At 45.1% G+C, this 23,822-nt stretch overlaps 1 protein-coding gene across 3 annotated transcripts in view; it reads right to left on the bottom strand.

Moving 5' to 3' along the window:
* Positions 1-23,822, bottom strand: part of EDAR (ectodysplasin A receptor) — an 81,188-nt gene that overhangs the window by 47,315 nt on the left and 10,051 nt on the right. Inside the window, exon 2 of one of the 3 annotated variants that reach the window (XM_062606910.1) lies at positions 23,674-23,774. The exons of 1 other annotated variant lie outside the window; for it this stretch is intronic. In XM_062606910.1, coding sequence (XP_062462894.1) covers positions 23,674-23,706 — 33 coding nt within the window. In that variant the 5' untranslated portion in view covers positions 23,707-23,774. Of the gene's footprint in view, positions 1-14,752; positions 14,857-23,673; positions 23,775-23,822 lie in introns of those variants that run through there. One more of the 3 variants, XM_062606914.1, reaches the window with a different exon arrangement.

Here is a 23,822-nt window from a genome sequence, read left to right as displayed (position 1 = left end):
ACCATCGCTCTCCCACATATATACATCCATATACATACAGACCAAGAGGAAAAATCATTTTCTTAGTGCATGGACCAATCCCTATAATGCTGCCGAGTCCATTCGGTCCATGATGTTCAAAGTTCATTCTCTGTTGGGATGATGGCTGGAGGGAAGTCAGGGCCAGTCGCTGGTGACCTGGAGACATCTAGTTGATGGGCTATAAAAGCATTACACAGCAGGCAACAGCATACAATTGAGTTCACTGGCTGTTTTCCCCTAAAATCAAATCCCCTTGAGGTATACATCGGACTTCCCCATCTTCCCGCATTACCCACCAAGTATATCCAGGTCCCTGAGCAAAAGCAATCCCACGAGTGGGTTTGCCTTTACCTGAAGCAGGAATTACCCAGACTGTCTTTCCCAGCAAATTCTTCATATGCACCACGGGAACTTTGTCCCCCTCTACAATATGTAACAGTTCTGACTGGGCTGGGCCAGCCCTGTTGGCAGATCCTCTGGTGTTGACCAACCAGGTGGCCTTTGGTAAGTGTGTATCCCAATGCTTGAAAGTTCCCCCACCCATCGCTCTCAGTGTAGTTTTTAACAGTCCATTGTACCGTTCGATTTTCCCAGAGGCTGGTGCATGGTAGGGGATGTGATATACCCACTCAATGCCATGCTCTTTGGCCCAAATATCTATAAGGTTATTCCGGAAATGAGTCCCATTGTCTGACTCAATTCTCTCTGGGGTGCCGTGTCGCCACAAAATTTGTTTCTCAAGGCCCAGGATGGTGTTCCGGGCAGTGGCATGGGGCACGGCGTATGTTTCCAGCCACCCAGTGGTTGCTTCCACCATGGTAAGCACATGGCGCTTGCCTTGGCGGGTTGGTGGCAGTGTGATATAGTCAATCTGCCAGGCCTCCCCATATTTATACTTCAACCATCGTCCTCCATACCAAAGAGGCTTTAACCGCTTGGCTTGTTTAATTGCAGCACATGTTTCACACTCATGAATAACCTGGGCAATAGTGTCCATTGTTAAGTCCACCCCTCGGTCACGGGCCCATCTATATGTTGCATCTCTGCCCTGATGGCCTGAAGTGTCATGGGCCCACCGGGCCAAAAATAATTCACCTTTACGTTGCCAATCTAAGTCCATCTGAGCCACTTCAATCTTAGCCGCTTTATCCACTTGTTGGTTGTTCTGGTGTTCCTCAGTGGCCCGACTCTTGGGTACATGGGCATCTACATGACGTACCTTCACCACCAGGTTCTGCACCCTGGCAGCAATATCTTTCCACAGTGCAGCAGCCCAGATGGGTTTACCTCTGCGTTGCCAGTTGCTCTGCTTCCACTGCTTCAACCACCCCCACAGGGCATTTGCCACCATCCATGAGTCAGTATAGAGATAAAGTACTGGCCACTTTTCTCGTTCAGCAATGTCCAGGGCCAGCTGGATGGCTTTCACCTCGGCAAACTGACTCGATTCACCCTCTCCGTCAGCAGTTTCTGCAACTTGTCGTCCAGGACTCCATACAGCTGCCTTCCATCTCCGATGTTTTCCCACAATACGGCAAGAGCCATCAGTAAACAAGGCATACTGCTTTTCACTTTCTGACAGTTTATTATATGGTGGGGCCTCTTCAGCGCGCATCACCTCCTCCTCTGGTGACATTCCGAAATCTTTGCCCTCTGGCCAGTCCATGATGACTTCTAGAATGCCTGGACGACTGGGATTTCCTATTCGAGTTCGTTGTGTAATTAGTGCAGCCCATTTACTCCATGTAGCATCGGTTGCATGATGTGTAGAGGAGACCCTGCCTTTGAACATCCAGCCCAGCACGGGCAGCCGGGGTGCCAGAAGGAGCTGTGCTTCAGTGCCAATCACTTCCGAAGCAGCTCGAACCCCTTCATAGGCTGCCAGTATTTCTTTCTCAGTTGGGGTATAGCTGGCCTCAGATCCTTTATATCCCCGACTCCAAAAGCCGAGGGGTCGACCTCGAGTCTCCCCTGGAGCTTTCTGCCAGAGGCTCCAGGTAGGACCGTTCTCCCCAGCTGCAGTGTACAGTACATTTTTTACATCTGGTCCGGTCCGGACTGGTCCAAGGGCTACTGCATGAACTATCTCGCGTTTAATTTGCTCAAAGGCTTGTTGCTGCTCAGGGCCCCATTTAAAATCATTCTTCTTCCGGGTCACATGATAGAGAGGGCTTACAATCGAACTGTAATTTGGGATGTGCATTCTCCAGAACCCCACTGCACCCAAGAAAGCTTGCGTTTCTTTCTTATTAGTTGGCGGAGACATTGCTGTTATCTTGTTGATCACATCTGTGGGGATCTGTCTACGTCCATCTTGCCATTTTATTCCCAAAAATTGAATCTCCTGTGCAGGTCCCTTGACCTTACTCCGTTTTATGGCAAAACCGGCTTTCAGCAGGATTTGGATTATTTTCCTCCCTTTCTCAAAGACTTCTTCCGCTGTATCGCCCCACACAATAATGTCATCAATGTATTGCAGGTGTTCTGGAGCTTGCCCCTGTTCCAGTGCAGTCTGGATCAGTCCATGGCAGATGGTAGGGCTGTGTTTCCACCCCTGGGGCAGTCGGTTCCAAGTGAACTGGACACCCCTCCAAGTAAAAGCAAACTGTGGCCTGCACTCTGCTGCCAAAGGGATTGAGAAAAATGCATTGGCAATATCAATCGTGGCATACCACTTGGCTGCCTTTGACTCTAGTTCATACTGAAGTTCTAGCATGTCCGGTACGGCAGCACTCAATGGTGGTGTGACTTCATTCAGGCCACGATAGTCTACTGTTAGTCTCCATTCTCCATTAGACTTTCGCACTGGCCATATGGGGCTATTGAAGGGTGAGCGGGTCCTGCTGATCACCCCCTGACTCTCCAGTCTACGGATCAGCTGATGGATGGGAATCAGGGAGTCTCGGTTGGTGCGATATTGCCGCCGGTGCACTGTTGTGGTCGCAATTGGCACTTGTTGTTCTTCAACTTTCAGCAACCCCACAGCAGAGGGATCTTCTGAGAGACCAGGCAAGGTGGACAGCTGCTCAATTTCCTCAGTCTCCAAAGCAGCAATACCAAAAGCCCACCGGTACCCTTTTGGGTCTTTGAAGTACCCTCTCTTGAGGTAGTCTATGCCGAGAATGCATGGAGCCTCTGGACCAGTCACAATAGGGTGCTTTTGCCATTCCCTCCCAGTCAGGCTGATTTCAGCCTCCAGCACAGTCAACTCTTGGGATCCTCCTGTTACTCCAGAAATATAGATGGGTTCCACCCCTTGACAGCTTGATGGCATCAGGGTACACTGTGCACCGGTATCTACTAGAGCCTTATACTTCTGTGGGACTGATGTGCCAGGCCATCTGATCCACACAGTCCAGTAAATCCGATTGTCCCCTACCTCCACCTGGCTGGAGGCAGGGCCCCTCTAACAGTCGTCACAGCATTGGACACTTAAGTCGTGTTGAAAGGGATTATTCTTCTTTATCACAGGAGCTGGAGTAAAATCAGCTCTTCCACTCCATCTGGGAAACTGATCACCAGAGACTGAAGCCGTAGCTCTCATGGGACGATCAGTCTTGGCCCTTGCTCCCCTCTTCAGTTCACTCACCCGTTCCTCCAAAGCTGAAGTAGGTTTTCCATCCCACTTTGTCATGTCTTCTCCGTGATCCAGCAGGTAAAACCATAGGGTACCCCGTGGCGTATACCTCCTGTATCTCCTCTCTTGAACAATAGGACGCCTTTTGTTAATAGCTGAGACGTGTGTTGGTACACGTGAGGAGCCGGATAAATCAGATAGATTGTCCTTCAATTGTTCGATGTCCTGGGACAGTTTTTTCACAGCTGAGATGATGGAAGGGGTGAGATTGTCTTCGAACTCTCGGAGTTTATGAACCATTTCATCCACTGTTAGTGGTACTATGTCATTCCAGGTTACTGTTGCCAATGAATGGGCATATGATGACGGTGCATTCCGTGTAAGTTTTCGCCACATGGGTCGTGTACATTCAACTTCATCTGGATCTATAGGTGTATCCCCGTTATTCGGCTTGATGTGATAGATCATCTCTACGATGGCCGATTCCCTCAGAGACTGGATGCCTTTGTCTATAGTATTCCACTTGGCCGAACGACTCGTAACATCGTCCTTGTACGGAAACCTTTCTTTCACAGCTGCCAAGAGCCTCCTCCAAAGGCTGAGGGACTTTTTCTCTCTTGCAATTGCTTTGTCAATTCCCCCTTCTCTAGCAAGTGATCCCAGCTGCTTGGCTTCTGTACCTTCTAGTTCGTGACCATCAGCCCCATTGTCCCAGCATCGGAGTAACCAGGTGATGATGTGCTCCCCTGGTTGACGGGTAAAATCTTTTCGCATATTCCGCAGCTCGGTTGAGGTCCGAGGTCGAGAAGTTACCTCTTCTTCTTCTTCTTCGTCATGTGATGATGACTCCTGATCAGATTCTGGACCGGGTGGTGAATTCATTGGTTCTTCATCTCGCTTCACCCTTTTTGCCTCCTTTTTGCTTGTTCTCTTGCGTACAGGGGCAACTGATATTGGTACGAATTGGTCCTCTGGTTTGGCTGCAGTGATTATCACTGTGGTTTGAGTAGCAACTGTACTTGTTACTGGGGGTGGTGTAGCTACTGTGCTTGGAGCTGGGGTAACCGCGCTGTCTGTTGCAGTTGAAGTTTGAGCAGCTGCTGTACTTGCCACTGGGACAGCTGTGCTGTTCATTGCAGCCAAAGTTTGAGTAGCGACTGTTGCTTTGCCCTCAGATCCGCCGACATTCTTTTCCTTTTGAAGGTGCTGGATAGTGTTGAACAAGGCCCTGTAAGCATAGGCCAAGCCCCAGCACGTTGCCATGATTTGTCCATCTCTGGTATGGCCAGAATGACCACACACCTCATTTAAGTGTTTTACTAATTCTTCTGGATTTTGCAGTTGTTCAGTAGTGAAATTCCAAAGTACTGGAGGGGCCCACTGACCTAGATACTTGCCCATACTATCCCACACACCCTGCCACTCATGGCTGTCCAGCCTCAGGGAAAATCTCTCGGTCCTCCTACATCGTCGTTTGACCCCAGACAAGACCCAAACCTGAATCTGCTTAACTCTTGAAATCAGTAGTGGGTAAAACACACTCTGTATGCGTGTTAGCATGGTGATTCCCATCACCATCAGCAAACAAGTCTCAACAGCATTAAAAGGCCATTCAAAAAATTCAAAACTCTCAAATGTAAATGGTCTGGGGGGACGACTAGGAGGGTAAAAGGATGTCTCCTTCCCAGGTTGAGCACCTGAGAAGGAGAAAAAAGATGTGTAATTGCTAAGCACCTCCATCATATACCTCCCAAAGTATAAAGGTGGTGACCACACTGGGAACATAAGCCAGATCAATTTCATGATCAATGATTCTATTGTATTACAAGTCATTACCATAAAGTACAATGGGATAAAAACCTTAGCCCAAGCCCCATACTTGAAAAACACTAATACAGCAAGTACCGGATGGACGTAAGATATCATATACTGAAACTGTGAGATCAAGAGGAACAACCTTGAGAGCCAATAAATCAGCATTGTGACGAGTGACTATCAATCCAGTCAGATCTGTTCTTATCTCAACCCTTCGTGCCCCACGTTGGGCGCCAAAAAGAACTGTCGTGGTTTAAACCCAGTCAGGTAGCTTGTTCACTCACTCCCAGTGAGTGGTGCCGAGCTGACAACAATCGAGGTCCGTGTCCGTCTCCCCCCTGCCTCCCCGCACCGGGGCTCTCCCCTTCCCCGCTCCCGGAGGAACGGGGAGGAGGATCGAGAGAGTGCAACTCCTACGGGTTGAGACAAAAACAGTCCAGCAACAAATCACCACCGCTACTATCAGCTACAACAATGATAAGGGAAAATAACAAGGGAAGAGAATACGATACCACCGGCCAAGAGAAACGAGCTCCACCCGGAAACCCCTGTCCTTCCGGGTCACTCCCAGTTACCCCTCACCCCGGGCATGACGTGCTGTGGTATGGAATACCTCCCCGGCTAGCCCGGGTCAGGCGCCCCGTCTCTGCTTCCTCACAGCCTCCCCTCCTCCCTGGCAGAGCATGAGCCTCACAGAGTCCTTGGTCAGGGTAAACATCATTTAGCAACAACCGAGAACATCGGCTTCACCAACACTGTTCTCAAACTGGAAGTCAAAACACAGCACTGTACCAGTTAACACAAAGGAAAAACATGACTGCTACTGCGGAACCCAGGACACCATTCCTATACCCTCCCCATGTACCACTGAAGCCCTTTTAGTCGGATACAAGTTAAAGCAGCCCTCAGGCTACTTTAATATAGTATGTTGGCGCTAAGCCAGCAGAGACAAAGCCTAAGGCATACATCAGCCTGTGTACTAAAGCCAGTGTTGCAACATGGATGTATTTCTTCTTCTGTGCTAACTCTATGGTGTGATGCAACAGCATCTGGTCACACCTCGCATGGTGTTTGCCTGCCCTAATTAAAAAGGACTCAGTCAGCCCCATCTTGTTTTCAAGGTAGGTTTTTTCTCAGTCTTTCTGTTGTCTTAGAGGTCTAAAACCTGTAATTTCTGTCAGTATTCGTTGGGAGGCACTGAGGGACATGGCTGTGTCTCCACATAACGTCCCGCACTCCCTGTGTGACTGACGGGGTACGGTTACTGAGGTCCTTGCCTCCAGACCTGGGAGGGGTAGAGACCACTGTCTCTAGACTAGGAGGGGCTGAGACACTTGAGAGGATGCAGGTTGTCTGAACAGCCCTGGTTCAAAGGAAGAACCTGGCATTCAGGGGAGAGCAAGACTACTTCCTCCCCGAGGTGGAGCATCAGGCACAGCTGTGCAGGTGAAATCCCACTGAAGTCTGCAGTGAAATTCCCAGTGTTCCTGGCGGCATCTGGATTTGAGCCATGACACACAAAGAGAGCACTCGATATGGTAGTTGACAGAACTAATAAAAGGGGATCATGTAGATAAAAACGGTGTGTGTTCATTGAACTCAAAGGAAGTAGTTGTATAATTTCCCTATCAAAACAATACCACTACAAGGACCACAGACTTACCCTAACATAAACCTGTACTTAAAGGCTGATCAGAAACCTTAAGATTCTCTTGAAAACAGTCAAATCCTAGCTCAGAGACTGAAATGCAACACTCATTATATTCCAGGTAACAAGACAGTCAATAGCACATTAACAGTTAAATAATAGTTCACAATTAGTGAAAATATGAAAACTGCTGTAGCCTTCACTGCAGCAAAGGGCTTATTTGTAGTCTGTTGCTTGCATCAAAATGACACGTTACAGAAAGATGAAGGGAGCCTGTCACAGCCCATTTGAAAAGTCAGTTCTTCTAGACAAGGCTGCCTGCTTTCATCCCTCTCTGCATTATCAGCTGAACTGCTGGCACCAGGTATTCAAGGAATTTCAGAGGGAAGGAGGACAGCACAATATTTCCTTGTCACTGTGATAGATTTCACAGACCATTTGGGCAGTACATCTAGCATTCTGTCACACAAATTGAAATCTTTGGAAGGCCAACAGGCTTTAAGAACAATACTCAGCTTACTCTAGGACTGGGGTGTTTGGTTGTGACTAGATCCCTCTTTTGCTCACGAATCACTCACTTTCATCCTTTAAATGTGTTCAGAGAACTGGGGGTTGGGATAGTTCTGCAACGGTCTACCTGGCTTGGTAATTAAAGTGTCCATATCCATTCTTCTTTGTTCCCATGTACCTGTATCTCAGGGAACAGGTTTTCTCTGCTAAAGATGGAGCTACTCCCCAGGCTGCTGTACATCTCGGAGACAATTAGCTGTGTTTGCAAAGGCTATTGTGTGTGCGGTGTGTGGTCAGCAGGCATGGCGTTAGGAGAGATCCTGGGCTTCACCAAAGGAGCAGGTTTGGCACTCATGACTGGAGGTGAGACAAGCTGCCGTGGCAAGTGATGTGGGCACCCCTCCTTTAGGGTGCTGGAACCCAGCCAGTAACCTAGCAAGATCTTTGAAGTATCAAGCTGCTGACAGTGCTATTTAAGATTGGTAAACAGGCATCCTATTTAAACTGTGGTTAGGGAAGGATCTTTAGTGCCTGGGAAAGGGAGTGTTGTCAAAATAGAGTCTGGGGAGCACAGGACCCCAAAGGACTGCCTTGCTCCCTGCAAAGTGGCCATGCAGTCAAAGCCCACTCCTCTTTCTGGATCAAATACCTGAGTCACCTCTATGTTGCACAGTCCAGAGCCCATTATGTAGCTACATTTCACCAGCTGATATTTTCCCGTAACACCTAAAACATTATCCTTCCATTCACATGCTTCAAACTCACACCTTCCAGATGGAAATGGAAAGTATTGCTGAGCACAGTGCTATGTTTTCTACCCTGTGTCACGAAGCCAGCGGCATGCTGGTATGAGCAAGCCTGGTCTTCTGTACAATTTGTATGTACTTTTTAAATTTTTTCCATGTGTTTGGGATTGAAGCTGTTTTATGAATAAGACTGAAAATACAGTCCTATCTATTGTCTTCCCTCTTTTTAATTACCTCTCAACATCTGACTGCATGCTGTTTCTCAGTAGTACAGCACAATGTGTCAGACACGTACAGACTTCGGCCTTTTACACTTCAATGACACTCTGATTAAACTCAAAGGACCCTTTAAACAGCACCCTGATTTTGAAAACATCCCAGAGCAGATACATCAGTAAATAATTAGAGGCACTGTCCTCAGTTCCAATGGATTAATTCCTCCTCTCTTCCATTGCCTATTCCCAAGGCATAGCTTGCAAATGCTTCTAACCCTGTCATACTCTGCTTATTTTTATTTTTAAGTTGGAAAAGTGCACACTCTTCAGCAAAGACCATAAGACCATTTCCATGCAAACTCCAAGCTTTCAAACTGCATCCATGTTTCTGTCTCTTTGCCCAAAGAAGTAACTTTAGAGAGAGCAAAATGGCTTCTTACCTACTTGGAAATCTGACAGCTCATTTTTCCCACTCTTTTCTTCAAACAGTTTATCTTTTGGGAGAGATCAACTACAGACAACTTGTGGAATCCTTTTTCTTGGCCATTATTAAGATTCATGCAAAGAGTTGTGCTGTAATATCTTTAAGTGGCTAGGTGTAGCTAACCATATTTCTAGGCTACCGTTAGGAACAAAAGAGTCCTCTGACTTGTTTCAAGAACTTGTTCTCCTATATATAGAGGGAAAACCATTATTTTCCCTTGACTGTTTTGGAGAAGTACTGGGTAGCACAGGGCTTGCTTGTTTGTTTGGTATACACTATCCTGCTTTCTGCTGATTTTAAAGAAGGTACCCAAACTTGCCCAGTCAAACTTGCCAAGCTGTACCTGCTCAGGCCCTTTACCTTGTGCTGTGCAGAGATTCAAACCAGAGGCTTTCCCATACTCTTCCTTACCAGGAGGAAGAAGAAGGTGAAACACTAAGTGACTAAATGTGTGACTCCTCGATAAGAAGGTTAATTTAAAACTGTACACTTTGCTCATTTAACTTTTTTCTTTGTGTGTGAGGAAATATAAAATGCCACTGTAATTGCACTTTGGCCTGTGGGAATAATATCCCAGAAATAACAGCTCTACTTAAATTCTAGTAGCTTAAGATCTCTGTGGGGCTGCTTCTTTCACTGCAAGACCTATAATTAGCCATTCATTATGGCATTGAACACTAATCCTGAGGAAGCCCATATTTCCCCTCGAGCACTGTATCCCAAACGTGCCAGTGAGGAGGTTGGACTGCTACTCTGCAGTTCATCCTCCTGCTCAACACAGGCAGCTCAGGGGGTTGGAGAACCTCCCCAGGGGCACCCCACAGGGCTCTGCAGCAGGGACACCTTGTGGGACACCTCATTGCTTTCAGGTGTCATGTACTGTGTCTCACACTGCAAACATCGAATTGCTACACTCTAAGTCTGAAAGCTCTGGTGGCATGATTTGCACTGCTTTCCACCCATCTTTTTGCTCTACAGTGAGAAAAGAAAGTAGCTTCCTATTTAGGAAGGATGGGAAGCCATTAAGCCAAGCATTCCTTTCCTCTGGACAGGAAAATTTCCTCAGCCTTTGGACCAAGCATGACTACTTTGGGGATGGGGGTAGCTCACTGGTGCTGCTCCAGGTCTAGCAGCCTGTGCCTCCACAATAGGGAACGTTTTCCCAGCACAAGCAGAGGGGATACTTCCAGGGATCCTTATTGGTCAAACTGAAGACTGAGTTCAGGTTGGGTGAAATGGCTCATATGAAGAAGACCTGACTAAAGACATTTCTCCATGTTTTTGGGAAATAATTTAGCTTCCCTTAAAAGAAATAAGCAATTTTCTCAGATAAAGTACAATAAATATATAAACTATTTCACTGAGCAAATCCGACATTTGAATCGGTTTGTATTTTCCAAAGACTTTTCCGGTTTTATTGTTTAAAACTCTCCTCCGAATTAGAATTAAATTTGTCAGTGATGTTTTCAGTTGCTTAGAAACAGTGTTGGCGGAGTTCGTGTGAGTGTTTGTGAGCAAATTACTGGCTGAAAAGATTGCCCCTTTCTGTGTGTAACCTTTATTTATTAACAGTGGTGCAAACTACTCTGTAAAAGAGGCTTGGAGAACTAACTCTGTGGTGGTGAGCATGGAGCTGATAAGATGCAGTTAAGTTGCTGAGACCAATGTACAGACAGTCCTCAGATGTGCCTGACTACATCCCTTTTATAATTTCCTCTGAACTACCAGCTGGCCTAAACTTGTATTTAGAAAAGACATTAAATCCTTCTGATGTTAATTATCAAGAACATAGGGTCTCCAAGGCTCAGCAACATCAGGAATATTGTTTCAAGGCAGGTCTTGTGTCTCTAGCTTTGAGTGCAAAGTAAAGGAAATAATGTTTTTTACAAACACTTCATCACTACAGATCAATGCCACCACACACTCAAATTTGCTTTTCCCAGATTTAATGTAATACGAACAAAGAGGGTTACTATAAAGTACTGGAAATCTGAGGTCAGGGGAATGAAGGCATGTAGGAGGTGTAATTCCCTGCTAGACTTTTAAATGCGGTTATTCCTGACAAGCAATATTGTATGTTGATCCTCACCAGCCTACTAAGAGACACTCTAAGAGACAAATCCGTGAGCTGCCTCAGATAGATGCAGATAGATATACTTTAACTTTACTTTGTCATGTATTTTTAGTGAAGAAATTGGTACAGAGAGAAGCAAGGTTTTACTAAAAGAAGAGGTCAAGTTTCTCTGAAATTCCTGATGATCTTCCTCTCCATGATAACACTGGGTTGGAGGTTTGGACAAAGTTTTAGATTAAATCTCTAGACACTGCAATAGGTTAAGCTTGAAAAAAAAGCACTTTGCATTACTAGTTAGGCACATTTTCTTCACCTAACAGTTGTAGTGCATGTTGAAGTAAATCTCATATTACTTGTTCAGTAATGTCACAGGCCTGATCTTGTTCCAGGCTTCTTTGGAAACATGGGGGTAAGCTGCACAAGGCACAGGAAATTTGTATTTAGAAAAAAAAAAAAGAATGAGCTCACTGTTCCTATGTTCAGTGTTTGGAGCTGGAGCTCAAAACCCCCGGCTTTGATCTTGCCCCTCAGCCAATACTTTGGTGTTCTGTTCTCAGTCTGATTTTCTCAAAAGTTTGTAAAGAGTCAATGATGGGTTCATATTTGCGATATTAAAAGTATCTTCATAACTTTGAAACCCTACTAGAGTTTTATAAAGTAAACATATTTATATTCAACCTAAGAATCCACTATATGCAGAAACAAGCGTAGAAGTAGCAATTCCTTGGAGACCTGGAAACCACCATGGGAGCAAGAAAGAATAAATGCACTTGGGGCAAAAGAAGTCATCTGATGACCAGAGAGATGATCAGAGGCTTTCTGGAGTTGTTACCTAAGCAATTCTTCTAGTTGCTGTACTCTACAAGGGCTCAACACAGCTGCCCACACACAGGTGCCTGGTGCCACCCGAGATGTCCTACAGCACCCTTCCTGGCCCCAGGTTGCCTCTCCAAAAGACTGCAGGTCCCCTCTGGGTCCTGTGTCAAACCGGCCAGCCTCACGTGAACATCCTACATAGCACATCTTAAATGGCAGTAGCCATACATAGGCAGGCATATGAATACAGCTCTTCAGAAGGATCTTTTACTCATTTAAAATCACAGGCAGAAAAAAAAAAGCAACAGTGAAAGATCTCATCCTTAAGACCACATAAAAGCAAGATGCAGAGCAATTTTCTGATTTCCGGTTGTGATGGTAGTCAGGGAAAGAAAGCAGGTATAAACTTCCCGTAGCTGGTGCCCACACAATTACTTATTCCTACATGAACTGAGGGTGAAAGTACTATTTTTCTGACTTCATGCTCTTGCAGGTCACCAGAGAAAAGTATCTCATCATGTGAAAAAGTGCCATACAGAGTCAAACTAGCTGTCATTTACCTATAAACTGAACGTACATGTAGGGGTTATATGGTATAATAAATAAAATCATCAAAGGCACTGTTCCTCTAACTTTAAAGCAGACCTGCATTTTGAGCACAGGATAAAATATCTGGGGCCTCACACAGCAGATCTGAAGGGTAAAAGAGGACAGGGTGGAGAGGCACAGACAAATGTGGAAATGCCTCATTTCCCTGAGCAAACAGAGCCTGTCAAGTGCGAGCACAGTGACCATAACACCTCTCCAGCTCTTCCTGAAAATGTCTTTATCAAAACTTTTTCCTGATGATGGCAGTGATTAAGGTGCAAGTTGCACAGGGAAGAAAGAAGCTGTGAAGCAAAACTGTCATTGCACAGGTAACCTCAATGGTGTACTGACCAATGCCGCACCTAAAACTGTTTGGCAACTATTTTACAGTGTAGGCAAACATTTGAGTTTAGTGTTACCTATGCTGGGTGTTGTACAGTACACAAATAAAGACTGTCTCTTCCTCAAAGATCTTACAGTCTGAAAGATAAGAAGATGAAAGAAGGGAAGATGAGTAACTAGGGGGACTGTGGGAGGGGCTCACCTCAGTTAAAATGTAAAAACCTGGAAATGATTCAAAGAACATACAGAATTTGGTACTGGAAGTGTGTATTTTTTTATGTATGGAAGTTTTACAGTTAAGAAAAAAAGGTGAAGCTGTTGACATTTGCTTGTGCCTGGTTTTGTTAGGACTTAGGTAGCAGATTGCTGCTACTTCTGACAACCCTACGGCCATCTGCACAAAGCCAAACCTCCTCATCAAAACCCTGGTCCTACTCTGAGAGAAACCCTCGCACAGCAGCACCCTGGCATCCCATGAACTTGCTGGATTTTGACCTTGATAGGTGTTTGAGGGAAAGCTTTAGAGACCAGATGTCTATTGTGTATGGCAGATGACTTTTCAGATAAATACAAGAAATTGTTGGACATTTTTTTCTTGCATACACTTAGGAAAGTTATGAGTCACAAAGTGAACAGAAATAAATATGATATAATCAGAATGTGCAACTTTCCATGATTCAGTTTTGCAAACATTTGTTCAAACCAAACCTATCTATCTTCAGACATAAAGCATGAGTTAAATGCAAGGATCCCCAGTCACAAAAGCACTGGACCGTTCCCTTTCTGGGAGGGAGTAGCTGGGGCACAGGGTGCTGGGGCACAACAGCAGGGTGCTCAGTGACGCCCTGCACCCTCTGCTCATATTTGCCTTTATGTTTCTAGAAGCACAGTTTATTGTTACTGGGAACAGAGGGACTCACCATCAGGTAGCACAAACTTTAATAGGGTACAGCAATGGTGTGGTGGACATCCCTGGGTCACAGCTTGTTTGCAAAGGACAAAGATTAAGTCCTCTTTCATTTTGAATATGGCTTAGCACTCATCAGACAGTGACTCTGTTGGTTTTGGGATCCTACCAGGGTAGCTTGTTTGCAAAGGACAAAGATTAAGTCAGTGTTTGAGATCAGACCTATCCCAGATCACGCAGAAGACAGAGCTGACTTTGGTCTCAGCAATGCCACAAGAGTTCTGATACCAACAGGAATGATGCAGCTGCAGCTTCTCTTCGCAAACCATTTGCAAAATGCCACATGCATATGAAATTGAGTGATCCCCAGCATAATGAAGTCATGCACCCATTGTCTGCACATAAAGGCAAAGCTTGCCATTGTTTTGTGAATCTGAGTGACACACTTGGAGCCATCCCTGGTTTGATTTCAGGCCAGTGGAAACCAGATTTTTCCTTTTCCTAGAGTAGCTGAAAGGTTGGTGGAGCGGGAGGCAGCTAGTGCCAAGGAAAAACTATGCATGCTTCTTGTCATGTGTCTTCAAGTGATGCATTCCACAGTGGCTCTTCATTTAATTATCCAAAGATAAATAAGCTACCACTTATTACAAACCAATTATGTTTTAAGCAGCACAGTTAAAAGACGATCTGTGCTACAGAGTTCTTAGTGGCAAAACATCCAGGATTTTTTACATGTAAAATCATGAATGTGCTGCGATGCTTTTGAAGTTTTAACACTAACACATATGCATTTGCTTAAAAAGCAGTCTGCGAGCAATGAACACACTTGTTTGCTTCCGGTCCTTAACAGTGCAATGCAGGTAGTGTTGCACTTAAATTCATGAGCTCAGTCTTCACAAGTTTGACCTAGCTGGTGACATTTTGGAATCATACATTTATCTCTCAGTGTAATTAAAAAATTGTTGTGGTTTTAGTATCGATTAGTCGCCTCACCAAAAATAATGCTCACCTCTAAAACACTGAAGACTTGTGTGCAAAAAAGTGGCTTAACAAAGACACTTTGAAGGGAAAAAACCAAACACAGTGTATTTTTCTCTTGCTCACCTAATTGCTGCAGATGTTGTGTAGTAGCACCTATGAAAAGTTAAATATTATGTCTTTGTAACATTTTTGATCTTCATTAATTATAGCTCAGAAAAGCTTATAAAAAGCAGCCTGCCTCTTTAACACAAATAAGATTAATTGCAGGGTTGTTCAGAAAATGAACCACCAGTAGTTAAACAAAAAATGTTTGTCTTTAAGCAGCCCTTGGATGATTTTTTTCTTAAACTGTTACAGGAAGTGAAGAGGCTGCCAAATTGCCATGCCCGTGAGCCCCACTCTCATTATCAGCCTAAATGAACGCACACACCCCGCCACTTTCATCCTCTTCCAGGTCCAAGAAAAAGAAAAAGGAGGCATAAAAAAAAGAAACCCTTCCACACAAAGAGGTGTCTCTGAAGTCTGGAATGCACTCTGGCTGTTTGAAGACAAGATTTATACCTGACACCCTCCTTTAAGCTCATTGTTGAGACTCGCCTGTGTTCAAATCAACCGCAGACTGGCTGCTGCAGGTACTTCATCTTACAACGACCACATCATCTAAGATAAATGCACCAGGAATTGCTATCACTTTGAGGTGGAAAAAAAAAGGAGAAAAATAAAAATCAACCCCCCCTGATGAAGGTAGTGGGTGGAGGGAAAACCAGACAGGCTCAAAGGAGCTCACGGGGGTGTGCCCAGGGAAGGAGCCGGTGATGGACAACAGTCTGTGGCATGAGGTCATGTGTGAAATGGGGTTGGTCACGCGTGCAGGCACAGCCTCCTCTCTCCTTCGGCAGCCAGGATGCAGGACAAAGCGCCAGGAGTGATGTCTAAGCCATCACCACTGCCAGGGAAGCAGGAGCATGTCAGCTGCTTATGAAAGGCCAAAAGGAGATTTTTGACTTTGTGGGAGACGATGAGAAGGACTGTGACATCAGCTCGTGTCATCCCCATGTTTTCTGAAACAAGCCTGTTTTCCTCATTTTAGTCATACCCATCCTCTCTCTAAGCAAGCTGGGGTTAGACACTTTCATTCAGCCTCTTAAATCCCTCTGGAAGAAAGCCCTTGGTAGTAAGCACCTAATTTCACACCAAACCTGTCTGATGGGAAGCAAAGGCATAGAGCACTGATGTATAGAAAACAAATGATAGGAGGAAAAGAAGAGAGTGCTCAGGACAGTGTTAGGATGTAGAGAAACACAACTGAATATCCCAGAACTCAGGCTGCTGAAACTGTACCATTAGCAGGTGTTGTGCTAATTATCAAAGGCTTTGAAACAACATGATCGGAAAATGTGGGTCATACAGAAAGAATAACATATGGCAATTTGCAAAGATATTTATTGTCTGTATCATCATATTGCTCAAAGGCCCAATAAAATTTGGGGTGTAATGGGGATGCCCTTCATGGTGCAGAACCAGTTAAGGAAGATTTTCCAGGGTGAAGAATTACCATAGCATTTGGAATAATGCTGCATTAATCCATGGCACTCAAAAATATTTGTGAGGAGCTATTCTGAAATTACACTGAAAGAGAAAAGAAGGCAGAAAAATTACAGTACAGGTGGTTAGTATAAAGCTTAAAATTGGAAAAACTTGCCCTTCTTGAACATTTATAACACCTATCTTTGATCCTGGGACCAGAAAGCATATTGGATTAGAAACAAAACTAAGGATCCTTAAGGGCTGTTCTAGCATCACGGACTGGTTTCCCACTGGGGAGGACCCATCAGCATGTTCTGGATTTAACCCAACAGAAAGTTCTAGATTTGGATTTCTGATTCTCTGTTTCAAGCAGTTCAGAGCCAGGCCTTTATGGGGCTTCTTCCAAGATTTCTGGCCTCACAGGGATATTTGGGATGTTGAGCTCTGGGAAAAAGGAGCTGGTTTAATCCATTTCTGTTATAGAGCTCTTTCTATATTTAGGATTTTAAATTATATTTTATTAAGAATGCAAATTATGAGCATTTCTAGGACTCCAGGTACTTGCATGTCCCAGCTAGCACATAAACCTCATGCTGTTACAAATCTGGATAAAGCAGTGTAAGTTTGCAGCAGATTTAAAATAGGGCAAAAGGGAGGGTGGGAAGAGAGCCTGTACAACATGTTCAACATCTACGCACCTAGGATGGGAGAAGACATATCTACACTCGAGCTAAACTGACACAACTCCCTGTGAAGCTGCAGCATCAATCTCAGCTTGGCCACAGGTATCTTGTTCTATTTTCACATCTGAAAGATTTACCATTTATACCTTTGTTTTCTTCCTGTGGGGTGTTTGTTGTTTGTTTGGGTTTTTTTCCCTAGGGGATGATGTCTCCTATCTGGTGTCAGCAGCAGGTTCTCAGAGAAATCAGTTACATCAACCCATGGCAAATGTATTGAAAAATGGAGCATGGCACCACGACAGCAATCACAGGAATCCATTGCGGACGCTTAGCCTGGAGCCTCCATAATTTCCAATGCCAAGTATCTGAGGAAATACATTCAGTATTTCATTCCTACATTTCAGCTCTTGACAGCACTACAGAATGCTGCTTGAACCCAAAGTCAAATGCAATAAACAAAACACGGCTTTGGACAAAAACTAAAGGAAGAAAAGAAGCGTAAGCAAGGCCAGTTCAGCTTGCCCTATCGCACAGGGAGCCGCAGGAGAAGGAGACAGAAATGTGCTCTAGGCGGAAACGTGGCTCTAGGCAGCTGCTCCACTGCTGCCTGGGTGTTAAGTTGCAATTTTCAAGAAGCAGTTAGAGGCACTATCAGGCCCTTCTGGCCTAATGAGACCAGCAGCAATGAATTAGGCAGCAAATGCCCTGTATTTCCCAGCAATTCCTTCTCGAGCCCGCAGAAAGTCATCATCTTTATCGTTGTTCTCCAAACATTTGTTATGTCTGGCTCCATTCAATCCTTTGCATTGTATTTCTTCCTCAACACAGATGCTTTGTGGTGCCAATAACTCCTCTTTAACTCTGCATTACCCCTTTCGCCACCTTTCCTCACTCTGCTCCAGCTGCAGCAGCACAACACTGGAAAGCAGCAGGTACCCCTTCCCCCTGCCTGCACCCCATGTTGCCATAGCCACTGCTCATGTGCCCCGTGCTTTTCACACACCTGGGAGCCCAAAGAGGATTTGAGCATCCTTTCCTTCAACCATCACTTGCAGTGAAGTCCCAGCCCTCTGCTCTACCTGCTCCCCTTATGCAGCCTTTCTCTGTAGCAGTTCAGCTCCCTGAAGGTGGCAAAGACATACTGGGCAAGGGCTGCCTCTGCATCGGAAAAACCTCATCTGAAGGGAAACCCCAGACAACTCACCCTCACCTGCCTGGGGCCCATTGGTGGCATCATGTGCCATCAGTCTGTCTGCAAAGCGGTAGGTAGTGTCAAGATCATCTTACAGTCTTGTTTGTGACTTGGTGAGGGCTTTGACAAGAGCCCCTTCCTGCCTCCTGGCGTACCCACTCCTCTCCAAAGGTCTGGGGTAGCTTTTAGAAGGTAGTCTGACTAAAGGCACTGCTGTGTGTAAGCTGTGGAAAAATCATGCTTATAACTGCAGCAATGTATTCTATAGCAAAACTCTATAATAGAAAATGATTTATTTCCACGGCTTTCTGCTTGAAGTAAGTAAAGGGTTATAGAAACAGCATTTCTGTAGGATACAACTATCAAGTGCACAACAGCAACTGAGAAGCTACATTTCTTTTACAGCTTGTCTAAAATGTCACACTGTGCAAAGACCTGGGGGCATGTTTTAGTGATGTGCTTTAAATGGTGAACAGTGAAAGCCAACTCTTCTCAAAAAAAGGATGCAAGCAGGAAACTTGTTTAGAGGAAAAAGCTTTCAATGGATAACAAGTGCTTGTGTTCACATGTGGGCTCAGGTTGCTTTCGGAGTCAGTTTTTGGCTGACTTGATTTTGCTTTCTAAAACTTCTCCAAAAACACCTGTATGTGCCTAGGTGCCAGATGTGTATTCAGCATCTCAACTTCAAGTGACGGTTAATTCAAACCATGCATTACAGAAAGCTCGTCCTTTCATGATACATGATGGTATTGACAGAGGAGGTTTTTTTATGTTATGCTTAATTACACCAAAGCTTGACCCACTAGCTTTGAGACAGAAAGGGTAGTATTTTTGTTTGTTACTAGAAACCTGTGTTCATTGCTTGTAATGAAAAGTGACCCAAACCCACGTACATTATATGTGAATTAAAACCATTTCTTTTTTGTTGTCAGGTATGACACACTGGGTATAAAAATCTGTTACAAAAAAAAATAGCTATAAGACTACCCCATCTCTTGGCACCTCAAGGTGATGTAATTTTAAACCCTTAAGGAAACAATGACTGAGTTTCCCTGTTTGTGTGGAGCCAGTTCTTTATATTTTCCTCACTCAGACTGTTTTATATCTAAAGCTCCCTACCTGAATCCCTGAGGTCCTGTTTATCTCCCGCACATATATTCTTCTTGTAGGAAGAAGCCAAAGCTCTACACGGAGCTACAAAATGTTTCTCCCTAATTTATGTACCTAATAAAACAAACTCCTCCAAAAGGGAATAACTTTGGTCTTCAAAACATAAAGACCAGTTCATGCTGCCCCCATTCATGGAGCAGCATCAGAGTTGAAATCAGGCCTACTAAGAGAAAAGAGTATTACCACAGTTAGTAGTCTCCTACATAAACCCCAAATAGTCTACAATAAAAGTGTGCTTTTGAAGTCTGCCTTTGCTGTTCAGAAAATATAGTTCCTGTCGAGTGTTCTTATTTCAATGCCACTCAAAAGCCTGAAAATGAAAACCTAAGATGACCACATTCATACCACCTATTACTCCTTCACTGAAGTTGGCCCCTGCAACATCTTACTCCTAAATCTCTGCTGCGCTCTCTACTTGCACTCTGTATAGCTGCTCTTGAACAGATTAAAAAGCATTGCTACTCTGCTTAGTAAGCACTAAAGGGTGAATACAGTGTATGCCTAGCACGTTTCAGAGGAGTTTCAGAGGTTTCCACAGGTCAGTTTATTAGTGGAGCAGTATGAGACACTGTAAGTAAATGGAACACCAAATACTCCCTCTGTTTTATTTGGAACAGGGAGCTGAACTTCCGACTCCTATCTCTCAAGAGGGTACCAAAACCACCAGGTTACTGGATATTTGCAAGGGGGGGGGGGTGGGGGTGGGGGGTGTGTGCTGCTTTTTTAAGTGGATTCCAAAGCAAATGGTGCTTGTGTGGCCATGATGCAATTTCCCACCCACCCCCCAGCTTACCCATACACTCCCTAGCCCCTCTCCCCAGCAGTCCTTCCCACAGGGACAGCGCAGGGAGAAATCACACAATCACGTAATAGTTTGGATTGGAAGGGACCTTCAAAGCTCATCTAGTCCAACCTCCTGCAATGAGCAGGGACACCTTCAACTAGACCAGGCTTCTCAGAACCACATCCAGCCTGACCTTGAATGTCTCCAAGAATGGTGCATCCACCGCCTCTCTGGGCAATCTGTGCCAGTATTGTACCAACCTCATTGTAAAGAACTTTTTCCTCCTGTCCATCATGACTTTCCCCTCTCTTAGTTCACAACCATTTAGTTTAAAACCACTGCCCCTCATCCTGTTACAACAGGCCCTGCTAAAAAGTCTCTACATGGCTTTCTTATAGGCCCCTTTTAAGTACTGAAAGGCTGCAATAAGGTCTTCCTTGAGCCTTCTCTTCTCCAGACTAAACCCCCCAAATTTCTTCAGCCATTCCTCATCACACTTGTGCTCCAGAACCTTCACCAGCTTTGTATCCAGTAGAGGATGGAGATTCTCCTTGGCCTTCCTCAAGGAGCCACGGAGCCACGAATTAATAAGATTTTTCTGATGTAACTGTCATCATTAATTGTGACTGACAGGAGGGACAAGAACACTACTTGGGGTCCTGAACCCCAAACCAGTCGCCCCAAGGCCCTGAAATGCTTCATGAGTCCTCTCAGGCTTCTTGAAGAGATTTCCTCATTGATTATCTGGAAGACTAATAAAGGGTAGTAGGGCTGTACCAGAGGAGTGAGTTTTCTGGTGATGTCCCTTACCCTGGCCCGAGGGAGGCAGCAGACTTCTCTGGTGCACCTCACCATGGGAAGAGGCTGCCAGTGAGCCACTGACAAATGCACAAGGCAGTAAGGTCTTCGCAAATGTCCCAGTGAGGAGAGCTTCAACTGGATCTGGGAATCAGCCGCAAGACACTGAACCATCAGAAATCAATCTTCAACCATTCTGGTGCTCCTGGAGCTACTTGCCTCATAGCCATTCCCGATTTAAACCAGTTTGGGCTAATCTCTAGAACACTTTTCCTAAGAAAGCTCCCTGCTTCAGCAGGGGTTAGGCCAGATTCACAACAGAAGCAGTGCCATGATGGTCTCAGTGCTCTGTGGAAGACACAGGAGGTGGCAGCATCCTTGCTACAGCCAGAGACTGGGGCGAATGAGACGCCTCGAAACAGAGATCCTCAAAAACCAGCAGATACACCTTGGCCATGACCCTGGCAAGGTTGAGTTAGGAACCTGGCAAGGCTTTGCCGATGAGTCCTCCAGGCTCCTCCCACAATCCAGACTATGGAACCCCTCCTACCACTTCTCCATACATGCACACTTACAATCCCACCACCCATGGGGCGATGCAAGACTGAACACCTATGCCTGTCTGCAGAAAGCATCCTCCTTTGTCTGAACATCATTTTGAGAATCTTTCTCCTGCTAGTGGCTGGGGGCAGGCTGAGTGGGCTCCATGGAAAGGGAATAGCTCTGGGTCCCTGGCCAGGCAGCACGGCTACTGGGGCTCCCTTGCAGACTGTTTGGCTCCCTCCTGTTGATCCCTTTCTGCTTTGCATGAGAGTTTTCTTCTGTCTTTCACTCAGACACATGACTCCAAAACTAGCGACTGGGCACCACCTGGGCAGGGTTTAGAAACCGGGCTCTAGTTCTTACTCTGACAAAAAGAGCATATATCTTATATTGAGTATTCTCCAGACCCTGTATCTCCATACACCCTGGCAAGTGACCTAGCCACCATGCAGTGGCATTATTTTGACTTTGCTCTCCAAATAGTGACTTATGCCTAGGAAAATGTAACAGTTAAAAAAAGGAGGAATGGACAGACAGATGGACACCTCTTCCAGAATGCACAAGCGCTGGGACTGAGGGCACTGCCGTGAGAGAAACAGCTGAAGTCTCCCCAGGCTGAGGAGCACATCGAATCCAGATCTCCCACCTGAGTTCCCAAAGCATGGGCTAAACATGACAGTGCAACCATTCTCATTGGCAGGACTTCCACGTGGCCTGTTAGTCTGTTCACCCAGCACAGGCCAGGCCAGGTAAAGCATGTCCAGAAGCACACGTTCAGGCATGCAAGGAACTCAGTGGATGCAAACGTGGGTGTTAAGGTATGTAGATACCTCGGGGTGAAGGGGCAGGCGAGCAAGGTTTCTTAAGATCTAAATTTCAGATTGAGCGTGTGAAGTGACAGGTCTGATAAGCATCCGAGTTCCTCCTTGGGATTAAGTCCATAAAGATGATCTAACAGAAAGGATATCTGCTTCTCACCGCAGAGTGCTCCGAAATCAAAGATTCAGAGACTGCCTGCTCTTCTACGTGTTTTTCACACACCCATCACTAATTGCTCTCCTGTGATTACAGGAGTGTTTCATCTGTATATACAAAAAAGGGTGAAAACTCCAGATGAAATTAAACAGAACTGATTACGAATTTTCATCTGTTCTGCAAAAAATGAACATGTCTATGAAGCTAAGCAATGGGCTGTGTGCAGTGCTTGGTAAATTAATCCAGCTAGCATCAGTAATGATAAGGAAAATACCACAGATGATAGCAGCTTTGCTTTTGTATGTGTTTCTGTGGAGCCTGAGCTGTTCAGATCTTGCACTTGGCTTTGCAAGGGAAAAGCAAATGCCTCTTTCATTCATTTTGATTAAATTAACACGGTTTTGGCAGCTCCTGCAGCAATTGCACCTTTTCTGTTAAGTTTTTTGCAGTTCCATCACAGGCACAAGCAACAGCAAATAAAAGCACATCATCAGCAGCTTATTAAAAGAAACAGCAAAAACACCCATGACATGAGGACTGAGGGAGCATCTCAAGTCTTTCCGCTCAAGTCTTTCCACTAAGTTTGTTTTAAAAGGGATGAACAGAAAATTCTGAAGGAACAAAACAAACCCAGACACCATGCTTCCCTCTCATTTTCTTTGCTTCTGTGTTTTAGAATTCCAGAGGAAAAAGCCATGCATACATACAAAATATTACTTGTTTCAGGTGGTAAACATATATATCATTCCACCACTTTTTTCTTGGTTTTGTCACTTACTTTTTAAGAAATAACTTTGCCATGCTTCTTAATGTGCATCTCTGAAATTCTTCAGGGATGCTTATATAATTAGGAAGAACTTACTGAATAAACAAGCCAGAGTACTTTGGAAAGGCATTAAAATAATGTGAGAGGCACAACTCAGGCTGTGCTGTGGGCAAGCAACGCATGGAGTTGAGCTCAACTACATTTTGCTGGAAGCAAGCATTCCCTTCCAAAGCGGATAGTGGCTCTACCAGCTGTAAGCCCATCACTTTGCAGTCACAGACTCATACAGTGATGCTGTACAAAGCCTTTTGAGCTGCTACAAACCACAACAAGTTCAAAACCTGACTCACGTCTAGAACTTCGATTCGCTTGCTGTTACCGGCTTAGTCATTGCCAGCAGCCCTACATGCATCTGCTAATCCTGCGGTATCCTCAGCACCTTTCCCTCCTGTGGGAAAGCCCTGGTTAGTCAGCCTTGCAGAAAGGTAGGGTATTGTGATATTTCTCTTACCATTGTGCTGCTTTGTTCTTCTTGCATTCCCATCTTAATGACGGTGCGAGCTGTTGGCCTTCCACACTCTCTTTGTGCCTATGTAAATTCAGTGTTTGATGCTGAAGAGGCGGAGACGATTTCTAAGTCAAGGGGCAGGTGTGAGTGAA

The sequence above is a fragment of the Pezoporus occidentalis genome, unplaced genomic scaffold, assembly GCF_034315485.1.
Source record: "Pezoporus occidentalis ecotype Australia unplaced genomic scaffold, CSIRO_AGI_Poc_V1 ctg99, whole genome shotgun sequence".
In the NCBI taxonomy this organism is placed as follows: Eukaryota; Metazoa; Chordata; class Aves; order Psittaciformes; family Psittacidae; genus Pezoporus; species Pezoporus occidentalis.
Note: the sequence above shows the minus strand (reverse complement) of the source record. Positions and strands in the feature narration are given on the sequence as shown.